Source organism: Amphiprion ocellaris, chromosome 18, assembly GCF_022539595.1.
Source record: "Amphiprion ocellaris isolate individual 3 ecotype Okinawa chromosome 18, ASM2253959v1, whole genome shotgun sequence".
Lineage (NCBI taxonomy): Eukaryota > Metazoa > Chordata > Actinopteri > Pomacentridae > Amphiprion > Amphiprion ocellaris.
This window is the reverse complement of record NC_072783.1, coordinates 21,133,245-21,145,058: the sequence shown is the minus strand read 5'-3', so window position 1 is coordinate 21,145,058 and position 11,814 is coordinate 21,133,245. Positions and strand designations below refer to the sequence as shown.

Here is an 11,814-nt window from a genome sequence, read left to right as displayed (position 1 = left end):
ATGCAGGCGAGGGACAGACGACGTGGCTTCACTGGAGGTAAGAAGGCAGCTGGGCCTTCAGGTAACTCATTTTAAAACCAGCAACCTTAACTAAGTTTCATGTGATTTATGTCAGATGTGATCCAGTCAGATTTTATTTGAATGAATCTGTTGTGATTTTGTCTGATGGATCTATTCTGATTTTATTTGAATGTATTTTATCTTACTCTATTTCATATATTTCTGTTTGAATGTTGTGATTTATGTCAGATGTGATGTGATCAGACTTTATTTGAATGAACCTGCAGTGATGATGTCTGATCGATCTACTCTGATTTTATTTAAATGTATTTTATCTGATTTTAGTTGATATCTTTATGTTTGAACATCATGATTTACGTTGGATATGATCCGGTCAGATTTTATTTGAATGAACCTGCAGTGATGATGTCTGATCGATCTATTCCAACTTTATTTGAATGTATTTTCTAATAATAATAATACATTTTATATGTGTAGCGCTTTTCATCACACTCAAAGACACTTTACACAGTCACATTATAAAAACATAAAACACATCACAATAAATTAGTTCTGTATATTAAAGCAGCTCTGAACAGGTTGGTCTTGATGAGGGATTTAGCAAGTGTTCAGGTTGGTGCAGTCAGATGTGGCAGATGTGTTGGAGCACATAAAGGTTAGTATGATTCACCCTCACATTTTACATCATTCAGTGAGGGGAACACTCTGCAGCAGTTCAGCTGCCGTCGAAAAAGGTAAGTTTCTATCCTTTCTCCCTTTATTCTCTTCACACGCTGCATTCAGTGATACACTGTAAAATTTTGGGACAGATGCTGCCGTATTTTTTTCTGTTTCTTTTTGAGACCTGATGCCCGATGACTCCAGGACCTCCAGCCAAACCAGATGAGACTCAACTCCAGCACTTCCATGCAGACGAGGGACAGAGGGACAGAAGGACAGAGGGACAGAGGGACAGAAGGACAGAGAGACAGAAGGACAGAAGGACAGAGGGACAGAGGGACAGAAGGACAGAAGGACAGAGGGACAGAAGGACAGAGGGACAGAGGGACAGAAGGACAGAAGGACAGAGGGACAGAGGGACCGAGGGACAGAAGGACAGAGGGACAGAAGGACAGAAGGACAGAGGGACAGAAGGACAGAGGGACCGAGGGACAGAGGGACCGAGGGACAGAGGGACAGAAGGACAGAAGGACAGAGGGACAGAAGGACAGAGGGACAGAAGGACAGAGGGACCGAGGGACCGAGGGACCGAGGGACAGAGGGACAGAGGGACAGAGGACAGAAGGACAGAAGGACAGAGGGACAGAAGGACAGAAGGACAGAGGGACAGAGGGACAGAAGGACAGAAGGACAGAGGGACAGAAGGACAGAGGGACAGAAGGACAGAGGGACCGAGGGACAGAGGGACCGAGGGACAGAGGGACAGAGGGACCGAGGGACCGAGGGACAGAAGGACAGAGGGACAGAGGGACAGAAGGACAGAGGGACAGAAGGACAGAGGGACCGAGGGACAGAAGGACAGAGGGACAGAAGGACAGAAGGACAGAGGGACAGAAGGACAGAGGGACCGAGGCCACGAGACGACGACACCCAGAGACGACCAACAGCCATGAGTGGAGGAACAGGAAGGATGTTAAGGAGCGTGGAGGAGCAGGATGCACTGCTAATTTAAATGGGCTTTAGTCAGAAGACGACAGATACTGCATGTTTACAGAAGACTTTAGTACATAGTTATGTCTGTATCTCTGACTAAAGGAAGGTGCTATAAATCTAGACTGCTGGGTGACTTCCCATGATGCACCTCTCCTCTTTGGAGAAAGAGGAAACTTTGGATTTGTTGGGTTTCACTGTTCTTAACCTGATTATATGAGGTTCCTGGAGTTGACATATGTAGTAAACTGGTAGAATATAATTAAAATGTAATGTGACTGAACTGAATATCAGACTGAACACATTTCATTTAAACATGTTGGGGACAAGTTCATTCTTTGTTTGACCTGATCGAACTTGAAAAGAGACAAACACCAAAACAAGAAAACTGCATCTGTTTGTTCAGGAGTTTGACATCATCAGCCTTTCCTTTGATATTAGATTTCAGAGAACCACATTTTATGGCTGGGAAATTATATTAGGCTGAAACAATGTATTTAAAACTGAAAAACATCTGTCATGTTGTTCTAAAACTGTACAGCATTTGAATCAAGAACGGGTTATTTGTAACTTGGGATAAACACAAAAGAGAGTATTTACTGAATACACAAATGTTGCATCCCATAGTATTAACACACTGAGCTCATTTCTAGTGGTTGTTTTCTGAGATTACCAAAATACAGTAGATAATGAAATAATACAAATAAAACTAATAACCAGTTTATTCCTTATTTTTGCAGAGTTTACATGAACTTCTTAACAGCTGAAAATTTTCCTGAAAAACTTTTTTCTCATCAGTTTTGTCTAAAATGACTTTTTTTGAGAGAGAGAAATGAAAGAGAAAAAACAGAATCATCTATGTAGAAATCTTGTTTATGTATTTTTACACATCATTCCCAAAATGAAAGTCTTTTAATTTACTTATTTCAAATGTCAGTAAGTCTGTATCATCACAAAGTAACTGCTTTTGCTTATTGAAAGAACGTAGTTTGTGTTGATTTAACAGAATTCTTGCTGACAAAGAAAAAACACTGTGGTAAGCTGTATGACACAAGGAGGCTGCATGCCTTGATGTAAAAAGATAACTAGACTGGAAACATCAATGCTGATTTTATACCAGCACATCTTAAATAAGAACCAGAGTCAAATATCATTAATCACATAAATCATCTGGATGTAGAGGTTGCTTAAATTTCACATATATATGTACATATCTCTGCATTTAGAAAAAAAGTGTTTAGCTGTTTAACTGCCTATATATTCCAGCATATTTTTGTTTTAAAAAGTATAAACTATGAATTGCAGGCATGTAGCGTAAATAACAATGTGTTGCTCAGGTTTGGTTGTTTTCAAAAGAATGCACTGAATTTGCTAAAATAAGAAATCCTATGTTGATATTTTTGTTGATTACTTTTGTAGACAAGATATGATACTTACAGAGATAGTAGAGTCGCTTAGCCAGCCTTGTTCTGTAGTAAATAAAGACAGATTCAGAATAACTGCTAAGATCCTCCCTGTCACTTGATGGCGCTGTGGGCCCTGAACGCACCACTCACTGTCTCTCACTCCACGTTTGTTTTTAGCGTCACCGCAGGAAGTTCGGTTTTAAAACACTGAACAACAGGCAGAAGAGCAGCTGCTGTACATCACAAAGACTTACTTTACATTCAGCTAACAGTAATTCTTGGCAGTAAGTGGCAGTTTGGTGATTTCATTATCTTGTGGACCTTTAGCTGTTTCCAAAATGTCGGGACCGCTGCTGAAGTTTGAGACCGAGATGTTCCTGAGCCTCTTCGGCTGTGACGGGCTGCTGGTGGTGGCTGAGGGGATGGGGGTCGACCGCATCCTGCTGCAGTTCATGCGGGTTTACTCGGAGCAGGGCAGCCTGGTCCTCCTGCTCAACACAACCACACCTGAACAGGTAAGCTTAGCTTAGCATGCTACACATTACCTGTGAACGCCTCACCCGTTGCTAGGTGGTAGGTGCTAGCAAGGCGGCTAATATGGACAACAGTAAAACAGTAATAATCCGGCCTTTTTCGCTGTTATCTTGACGTTTCGGTATTATTTTACCTGCTCTGTACCCTGCATTAAAACCTGTTTAGTTTTTACGACTTGACAATGATTTAAAGGACCAGTTCAACTTATATAATGCAGTTTCCCACCTAGCAAAAGTGATTGCAGCCCCTTCATTGTATCTGAAATGGTGGTGTTGCACCAGAATTGCCTGGTTTCATTCACTGAGGCTGTAATTTGAAGTTTATGGCTTATATCGTAAATGCAAAAGAGATCACTTCTGTTTATATATATATATATTTAAAACCCTTCTGCAACGTAAATGTAAACAAGGTTATTACACATACCAAACACACACAAAACATAGAAAATAATACAGTATTATTACTTATAGTCATTCTAAATGTCAGGCCAGATTACATAAAAAACTCTAACGTTTCTTGGTCACAATTATGCAGTTAAGACAAATTTTCACAAAGATAAACTTTTGCTATCACCACAGCCATAAAATTATGTGTATTTGGACGTTCTGACCATTTGGTCCAGATAAAAGCAGCTGTAGACGTGTGTAATCTGGATGATACAGCTTTAATTGTCAGTTTTGGGTAGATGATCAGTTTTTGGCACAACACCTGTTATTTGTTCAAAGACACTGTGGCTAAAAATAATATCCAACAGCAACCTGACATATTCCTACCAGTAATTTACATAACTGAAGCAACAGAGCATCAGTGCTGTTCTGTTTGTCACTAACACTGCTGTAAAACACCTCATCTTAGCTGCCTCTTTGTGTTTAACAATATTTCAGACAGAAGTGTTGTCACACTTCAGAGAAGGAGAGCCTTTTATGAGGTAATAAATGTTGGATTCTAAATTGGAGTGTCTTTGCCTTTATCACAGAAGTGTCTGTTTAGATAAATGAAAACATTTTGACTGTCCCACTTCCCACAGGAAAAAATCATATTTGATATCTTTTGATAAATATTACGATGGAGATATTGAAGCAAAAATGATGATATGATCTTTGCTAGGGCCTGTACCAAACAAACCTGTTGCCTCATTTCTGGAAAATACAATTTGTAGTCCTGAACATCTCTATGTAACTGCAGTGCTTCATTTATAATGCTTTGTTGTGACACATTTGTAGGACCCTGTGATTTGGATTCTGCACTTGGCCATATTACAATTTTGATAACACTTAACTTATTTGTTCAGACCTATTAATGGAATTCCTTAATGTTAGCTGGCAATCCGAAGACTATCCAAGTCATTCTGATTTTAAGTATAAAAATCCTTTTTCAATATATGGATAAACCAGGTGTGACTTTTAAAATTCTTTCATGGATGGATGACACTGAATCAAAACATGCTGAGTTATTCTTGTATTCATAAAGCATTTTAGACATCACCGCTTTGCTTTGCACCGCATTCATTAAAGCATAATGTTGATCATTTGCCTGAATTCATGGCTGAAACATGGAATTAGAGCAGAATCAGCTCTGCTGGGCCATAGCAAATATCTTTGAGGCACAGTAACGAATATAGTCTGTTTTGAGTATTCTATTGAAAATGCTCTACTCATCACTCAGCACCCCTATAATCACGGCTCCCTTGGATGTGGAAGACGACGCTGACTATGCCAGGCTGGTGAAGGGGAGAATTGAGAAGACTCTTCTAGGAGAGGTATTCCAACCTGCTTTGTTCCCTTTTGTATTAATTGATCAGTGCCATCAGATAAAAAAACTGATAAGTGGTTCCAGAAGAGGCATTGTGCGAGACATGAAGAAGTAGAGAGCTGTAATAAAGTCAAATTCTCTCGTGTTTTCTATAGATTTCTGAGTACATAGAAGAGGTTTTTCTTCCAGATGACTGCTTCATCCTGGTGAAATTATCACTGGAGAGAATCAGACTGCTGCGACTGGAGGTACAACTTTCTTACTGTTACTACAGCTTTCTGTGAATGTTTCAAACACATCCCCTCTTTCCCACCTAGACTCATTAGAAATTTATTCAGTTTTGTTCCAACTTGGGTCTTATCTTTGTAGTTGATCATACCCATCTTTTTCACCCTATTGTTTGTTATCTACTATCCAATAAAAGCAAAATATGGCCAAATATATTTTTTTAAAAACACCACAACCAGTGATAAAACCTTTCTTTATTAATGAGGCAATAACCCCAAAACTGTCACTGCAGTTGCTAATAATTAGCACACTAGACCTTGCTGTGTAACTGAGTTAGTTTTCTAACTGACAGTTTTTTGTTACAGTAAAATGATGCTTTACCATGTTGCAGATTAGTGTTTAACTTGCCTTACCAATAAAATAAGACTAGATGTAGACACACTATATCCCTCTGTGGTTGTAGTATCATTCTTAGTCAGGTGATCCAGTGGTGATGTCTTTAAATACTTTGGCAGAAATGTGCTTCTTCTGTTCTTGCCCAGAGTTGGAAGAGAAGATTAACACCACTCAAACTTGTTGGCTTAACTTTGCACAAAGACTGTAAATGTGGAAATACCTTGAGGCACCTTGAAATCTCACTAATTTTGCTGTTTAGTTGTTTAGTCCGAACAAAAAACAGAGTGTAAAATTAATTCATTGTGGTTTTTGTGAATTTTGAGGTGCTACTAGACATTTTCATATATTAACTGTTTCCATGTTTCCAGTCTTACGCTAACCAGCTGCTGCTGGTAGTTTCAGCTTTTTCATACAGACACGAGAGTGGTTTGATCTTATAAACTAACCTGCACGAAAGCAAATAGGAATATTTTCTATAAATTTCAAATAACTAAAGGCAGATCGCTCAAAAATATTTAGGAAATTCAAAGGGACTGTTTAGCAAAAGTTACATAGTCTCACTTTATTGTTGGATTAGAAAGAAAATTCCTGTGAAGGCCATCACATTTAAGCAGACTGTGTAGAAAAGATGTGCGTAGCTTTAACCCCACATTTTTTTCTCATGGCTAGCAGGGGATGGCATCTCTGGTTGCAAAAAGAAGGCCGATTGTATATGAGTGCATGAGAAAATGAGCCTAATTCTCACTTGATTTGTTACCTCAGTAAACATTTTCATAATTGGGTTTTATTCTCAATTGCTAGTTTCAAGTGTCAGTCAATACGGCATTATGTTCATTTTATAAATTTTGGTAGTATCCACAAATTTTTACCAGTCAGATCCACCACTCACTCGACACGATCGGCTTCAAAAGATCAACATGGTGACGGCCAAATACCAAACTTCACAATGTTAGTCCACAAACCAGTGGGTGATGTGGCGGTCGCTGCGTTCATCTTTTATGTGCAGCCTATCCATTCGAGTAGTGATTTGGTTGCCATGGATACATATACATCTTGTAGGCAATACAGAGAATACCATCTTCCTTTATTTTGAGCCGTTCAGTCCCTGCAGTCTTTGTTCTTCTGCATAATGCAATACATGTGAAATGTGCTTTACCAACAGCAGCTGCAGCAGAGTGCTCTCACACGTCATTGTGTGTTCCTGATAGAGTATGACAGAGTAGTGCTTTTCCAATGCGTGATAAGAAAAGCACTAGAGGCTTTGTTTGCATATTTTTTGTTCATCCTTCAGGTAAATGCAGAAACAGTGCGTTATTCCATCTGCATGTCTAAACTACGAGTCAAACCTGGAGACATTGCTGTGCACGGCGAGGCGGTGGTGTGTGTGTCTCCACGAGAAAACAACAAAAGCTCCATGTACTATGTGCTGCAGTCATTAAAAGAAGAACTTCCTAAGCTGAGAATCTGATGTGACAGTTCAAAATAAAGTTAAAAAACTGATTTCTGTGCATACTGGCTTTATTTTTTCTAACCTGAAACGCACACTTTTACCAAAATAAATATTATAGCTGCTATTTTCTTAAAAGGCTGCTGACCTCTAGAAAATGTAAGTCTAGAAAATGCAACCAACTTTGTGTGTCTGCCCTTTTGTGATAAACAGGTGGTTTGCAGTGCAGTTATATGACTGAAAACAGCTGCTGCCAGAAAGAGTCTGCTGAGAGCAGTGAGAGTTTGCTTAAATGGTGAAATAATTGGCTGGAAAATCAAAATGACTAAGAAGCTGAAATGTTGGAGCTAAAAAGTCAGGTTATAATTTTTGGGGGGTTTGTTAAAGCAACACCTTTCACATTTTATCATTCTATCTTTTGTATTATTTCTAAACCACAGTGCAGTAAGACAAATAAAATGGAAAAAAATATCTGTGCTGTTATGTTAATTTACGTAGTTCTCATAAATTGAGATATGATTCAAGTAAAGAACTACTTGTGTTCTGCTATGAAAAGGAAGCACAAAGCCCTGCATTAGTCACTGCTTTTTTTAATTAACACTGATGTCATTTCTCACTTCTTAGGTGGTGGTTCAAGGCATACCAGAGGTCGCCCGAGCAGTTATTCACATCGACGAACAGAGTGGCAAGAACAAGTACAAACTTCTGGTGGAGGGCGACAATCTGAGAGCTGTCATGGCAACTCACGGAGTGAATGGGAGTAGGACCACATCAAACAACACATACGAGGTAAGAGTCAGTGGAGAGTTAAAGCCAGTTGTGCTTTAGGTTGCTGTCTGTCTAAGCAGTATGCTAACCTGGATGTTTTCACTTTTTCATAAAGCTTTTGCAAAATAATTTCTGGTTTTGTGTTGCAGTTTTTTTCACTGCACTGCACAGAAATCTAAAATAGTTTACTTACACTGCTAACGAAGCACTGCTAACTGTGCGATAAACATGTTGCATTTCGAAAAAATTTTTGGAAAGCTTTTAGTGTGAAGCAGGATCGTTTCAGTTTGCATGTGATCACATACAAACGATGATTGTACAAACAGGAGCACAGGAGTGAGACTAAGCACTAACGAAGCAGACATTCTGGTTGAAGCTACAAAAGAACAGAGAGCTAAACGGCCCTTAAGGCTGACACACTGTCCCTCTGTAGTAGGTTGGATTTTTTTAATCCAGTTTAAGGTGTGATAAGTTGTCTTCAACTGTTATTTATTTCCCTTGAACAAAAGAGGTTTTCAAAAACTGGGATAGTCTTAAAATGAGAGGTATTTTCCAACATTGGTCTGCAAGATTACATGAAGGTGATTTATAGCAGGACAGTTGTATTGAGTCAGGAGTCTGCAGAATACAGATCTGCATTCTACAACGCCAAACACCTTTACCAGTTGTAGAATGACCACTATTGTTCTGCAGAGGTTTCTGTTTGGCTCTGTTTGGCCTGGTTTATGGTCTCTCAGGAGTATTTAGTCCCTTAGACTGTCCCAGCTTGAAGCCCAGTGCAGGTTACTTACTGTCGAAGGAAGAAAATGATTTTAATGTTTGTGGGTGGAAGCTGATAGCTTGATTTACATTAGGTAAAGGCAAATGTGTATGTGATGATGATTTCACATCTCTCCTATAAAAAATAGTAATTAATCTTGAACTTAGGTCAGTCGTTATTTATACAGCACCTTTAAGATAATGGCTGTTGAGCCAAAGTGCCAGAGAAGTTAGATGGCAGATTAAGACCCTACATCATAAGAGAAAATACCATGTGATTGATTTATTTGTGGATCTAGCCTCAAGACTAATGTCAGAATGTTTTTTCTTCTTTACAAGCTGCTCTGTGTCTTTGTTCAGGTTGAGAGGACTTTGGGTATTGAGGCTGCAAGATCCACCATCATCAATGAGGTTCAGTACACCATGGTCAACCACGGAATGAGCATCGACCGGCGTCACGTCATGCTTCTTGCTGATCTTATGTCCTATAAGGTATGAAACATTGCTCTCTCTCCCTGTGTGCGTTCATGAGTGTGTGTGTGTGTGTGTGCGCACACACACTCACTACCGGTCAAAAGTTTTAGAACACCTAAATGTTTCCAGTTCTGTATTGGAAAGTATGCATGTTCATGTCTCATTGTACTCTGAAATGAAAGCATAGAACACATAAACAAATGATGTTCAAAAAAACCTATTTAGAAACCAAAATGTATTCTAAACTATTGACTCATCAAAGTAGCCGCCTTTGCCAGATACAACAGCTGAACACACTCGTGGCATTCTTTCCACAATAGAAATCAAATATTCTTCAGAAAGTTCTTCCCAACCCTGTTGCAGAAGTTCCCATAAATGTGTGGCACTTGTAGGTTGTTTTACTTTCACTCTTCTGTCCAATTCATCCCAAACCAGCTCCATGGGGTTGAAGTCTGGAGACTGTGCTGACACTCCATGTTTTCAAGCTCATCGTCTGGTTCTTTGTTCCTAAAGTAGTTCTGGCAGAGCGTGGACTGATGTTCTGGGTCATTATCTTGCTGTAGGATAAACCCCTGACCAGAGGGTTCTGCATGGAGCTGCAGAATGCTGTGGTAGCTGTTTAGGTTAGGGATGTGGAAAACAGATCCTTTAATAATGACTGGACTGAAAAGTAGGCATTTATCATGCCAACCTTCCGAAATGCGTCACCTGTATGCCTCATTTGCAACGAAACTGTTGCTGTTGCAAAAGAATATAATCTGTACCGTCACCACAACACTAAACATACAAATTTCAAGGATTCATATCCTGAGCAGTCAGAGGCCCGTCAGAGAAAAATGGCCACATTGAAATCTGCCTGCACCCGTGCAAATGGCATTATTACTCGAACTTTAACTGATCAAGAGAGAGTAAGGTGTGCATCTCTGCAGGCTGCCTGGGTGCTTTGCAAACATAACCGGCCTTTCACGGAAAGTGAGCTTTTAAAGGAGAGCATGGTCACCGTTCTGGTGCCCCCGACAAATCCATGGACAGAATTATTGCATCTGTCAAACAAATGCCTCTCTCTGCTTCAACTGCTGCACGTCGTGTCCACGTCTTGGCAGAGCATGTCCAGCCAGCTGTCATTGACGGGATCAAGGAAGCCAAATACATTTCACTGGCTATTGATGAGTCCACTGACAACACGGATATTTCACAGTTGTGCGTTTTTGTCAGATACTTTGATGGCAAAGATTTCCGAGAGGAGCTGCTGGCGTTGCTTCCGCTGGAGGACAACACCACAATTCTCCACAAACGTAGTGAAAATGATGCCGTTGGACGAGGCGTCCATTCAGAGCGAGCTGGCTGAAATCCAGGCTGCTCTCCATGGTGCTGAAAGCCTGAGCGCATTCTGGGTGTCTTGTCCCGAGGACTATGGCACATTGAAGACGCTGGCTATGTATGTGCTCACCATGTTGGGTTCAACCTACACCTGCGAGGCTGCGTTCTCCAAGATGAACTCGATAAAAACACACGAGAGGAACCGACTGTCAAACCAGTCTTTGGAGGACTGTTTGCGCATAAGTCTGACAGCGGCCAAGCCTGATGTGAAAAAGTTGGTGTCAGAGGGGAAATGTAACTTCAGCCATTAAGCAGTGTGAGGAGCCCATTTCAGCCTTGTGATTTGAAATCGCTATAGCCCACTTAACGTTTTATTTGATGTGCGAACATTATTTGTGACCTGTTTTGTTCTGGTACCAGGTTAGTATTTATTTACCATGCTATTTTAAGTTATGCCAGTTGGTTTTTCCTCCTTTTTTTGTCCTGAGAAGTCTACTAGTTTGAAGCTTGTTGTTGAGACTTTGAAATAAAAACCAAATGTTAAGTAAGGGCATGAGGAAAAGTTATGTTAAAAAAAAGAACTGTGTGAAACAATAAATGTTAAACAGTGCAGCGAGTCTGTCCTCATTTCGGAATGTAGCCTAAATAGAGTCATAAATGGTGGGGATTACTGATAGTTAAGAGTCTCAGTTATTGTTGTTTTCAGTTGCTTTAATAGTGTGGACCACATGATATTTTCTCTTTGATCCTCACAATTTTGGAATCCAGTCGGGGGCCGGTTCGGCGGGCCGGATTCGGCCCGCGGGCCGCCAGTTGATGATCACTGCTCTATATAGTTAGCCCTCCTATTACTTTTGGGGTCAGTTTGACTCCATTCAATCTTTAAAGTCTCTAAATAAATGATTGACGTTTTTTTTTTGCTTCATATTTAATGACGTTTCTTAATTTGATGAGGACGACTGGGTAAACATAAAATGAACATGATGATATGTTTTCAATGTCCTGTACACATATTATACGCATCGGTGTCCTTTGTTTTAGCTGTATAAAACAGCTATC

General features: G+C 40.0%; 1 protein-coding gene across 1 annotated transcript; it reads left to right on the top strand.

Moving 5' to 3' along the window:
- On the top strand, positions 1 to 11,365 carry LOC111578308 (DNA-directed RNA polymerase III subunit RPC1-like). Its single transcript, XM_055004351.1, has 6 exons — positions 1 to 37; positions 3,460 to 3,592; positions 5,277 to 5,370; positions 5,519 to 5,611; positions 8,059 to 8,223; positions 9,322 to 11,365. The coding sequence occupies exons 1-6, from the start codon at positions 1 to 3 to the stop codon at positions 9,457 to 9,459; spliced, it is 660 nt and encodes a 219-aa protein (XP_054860326.1). The 3' UTR covers positions 9,460 to 11,365.
- Positions 11,366 to 11,814: the final 449 nt, after the last annotated feature.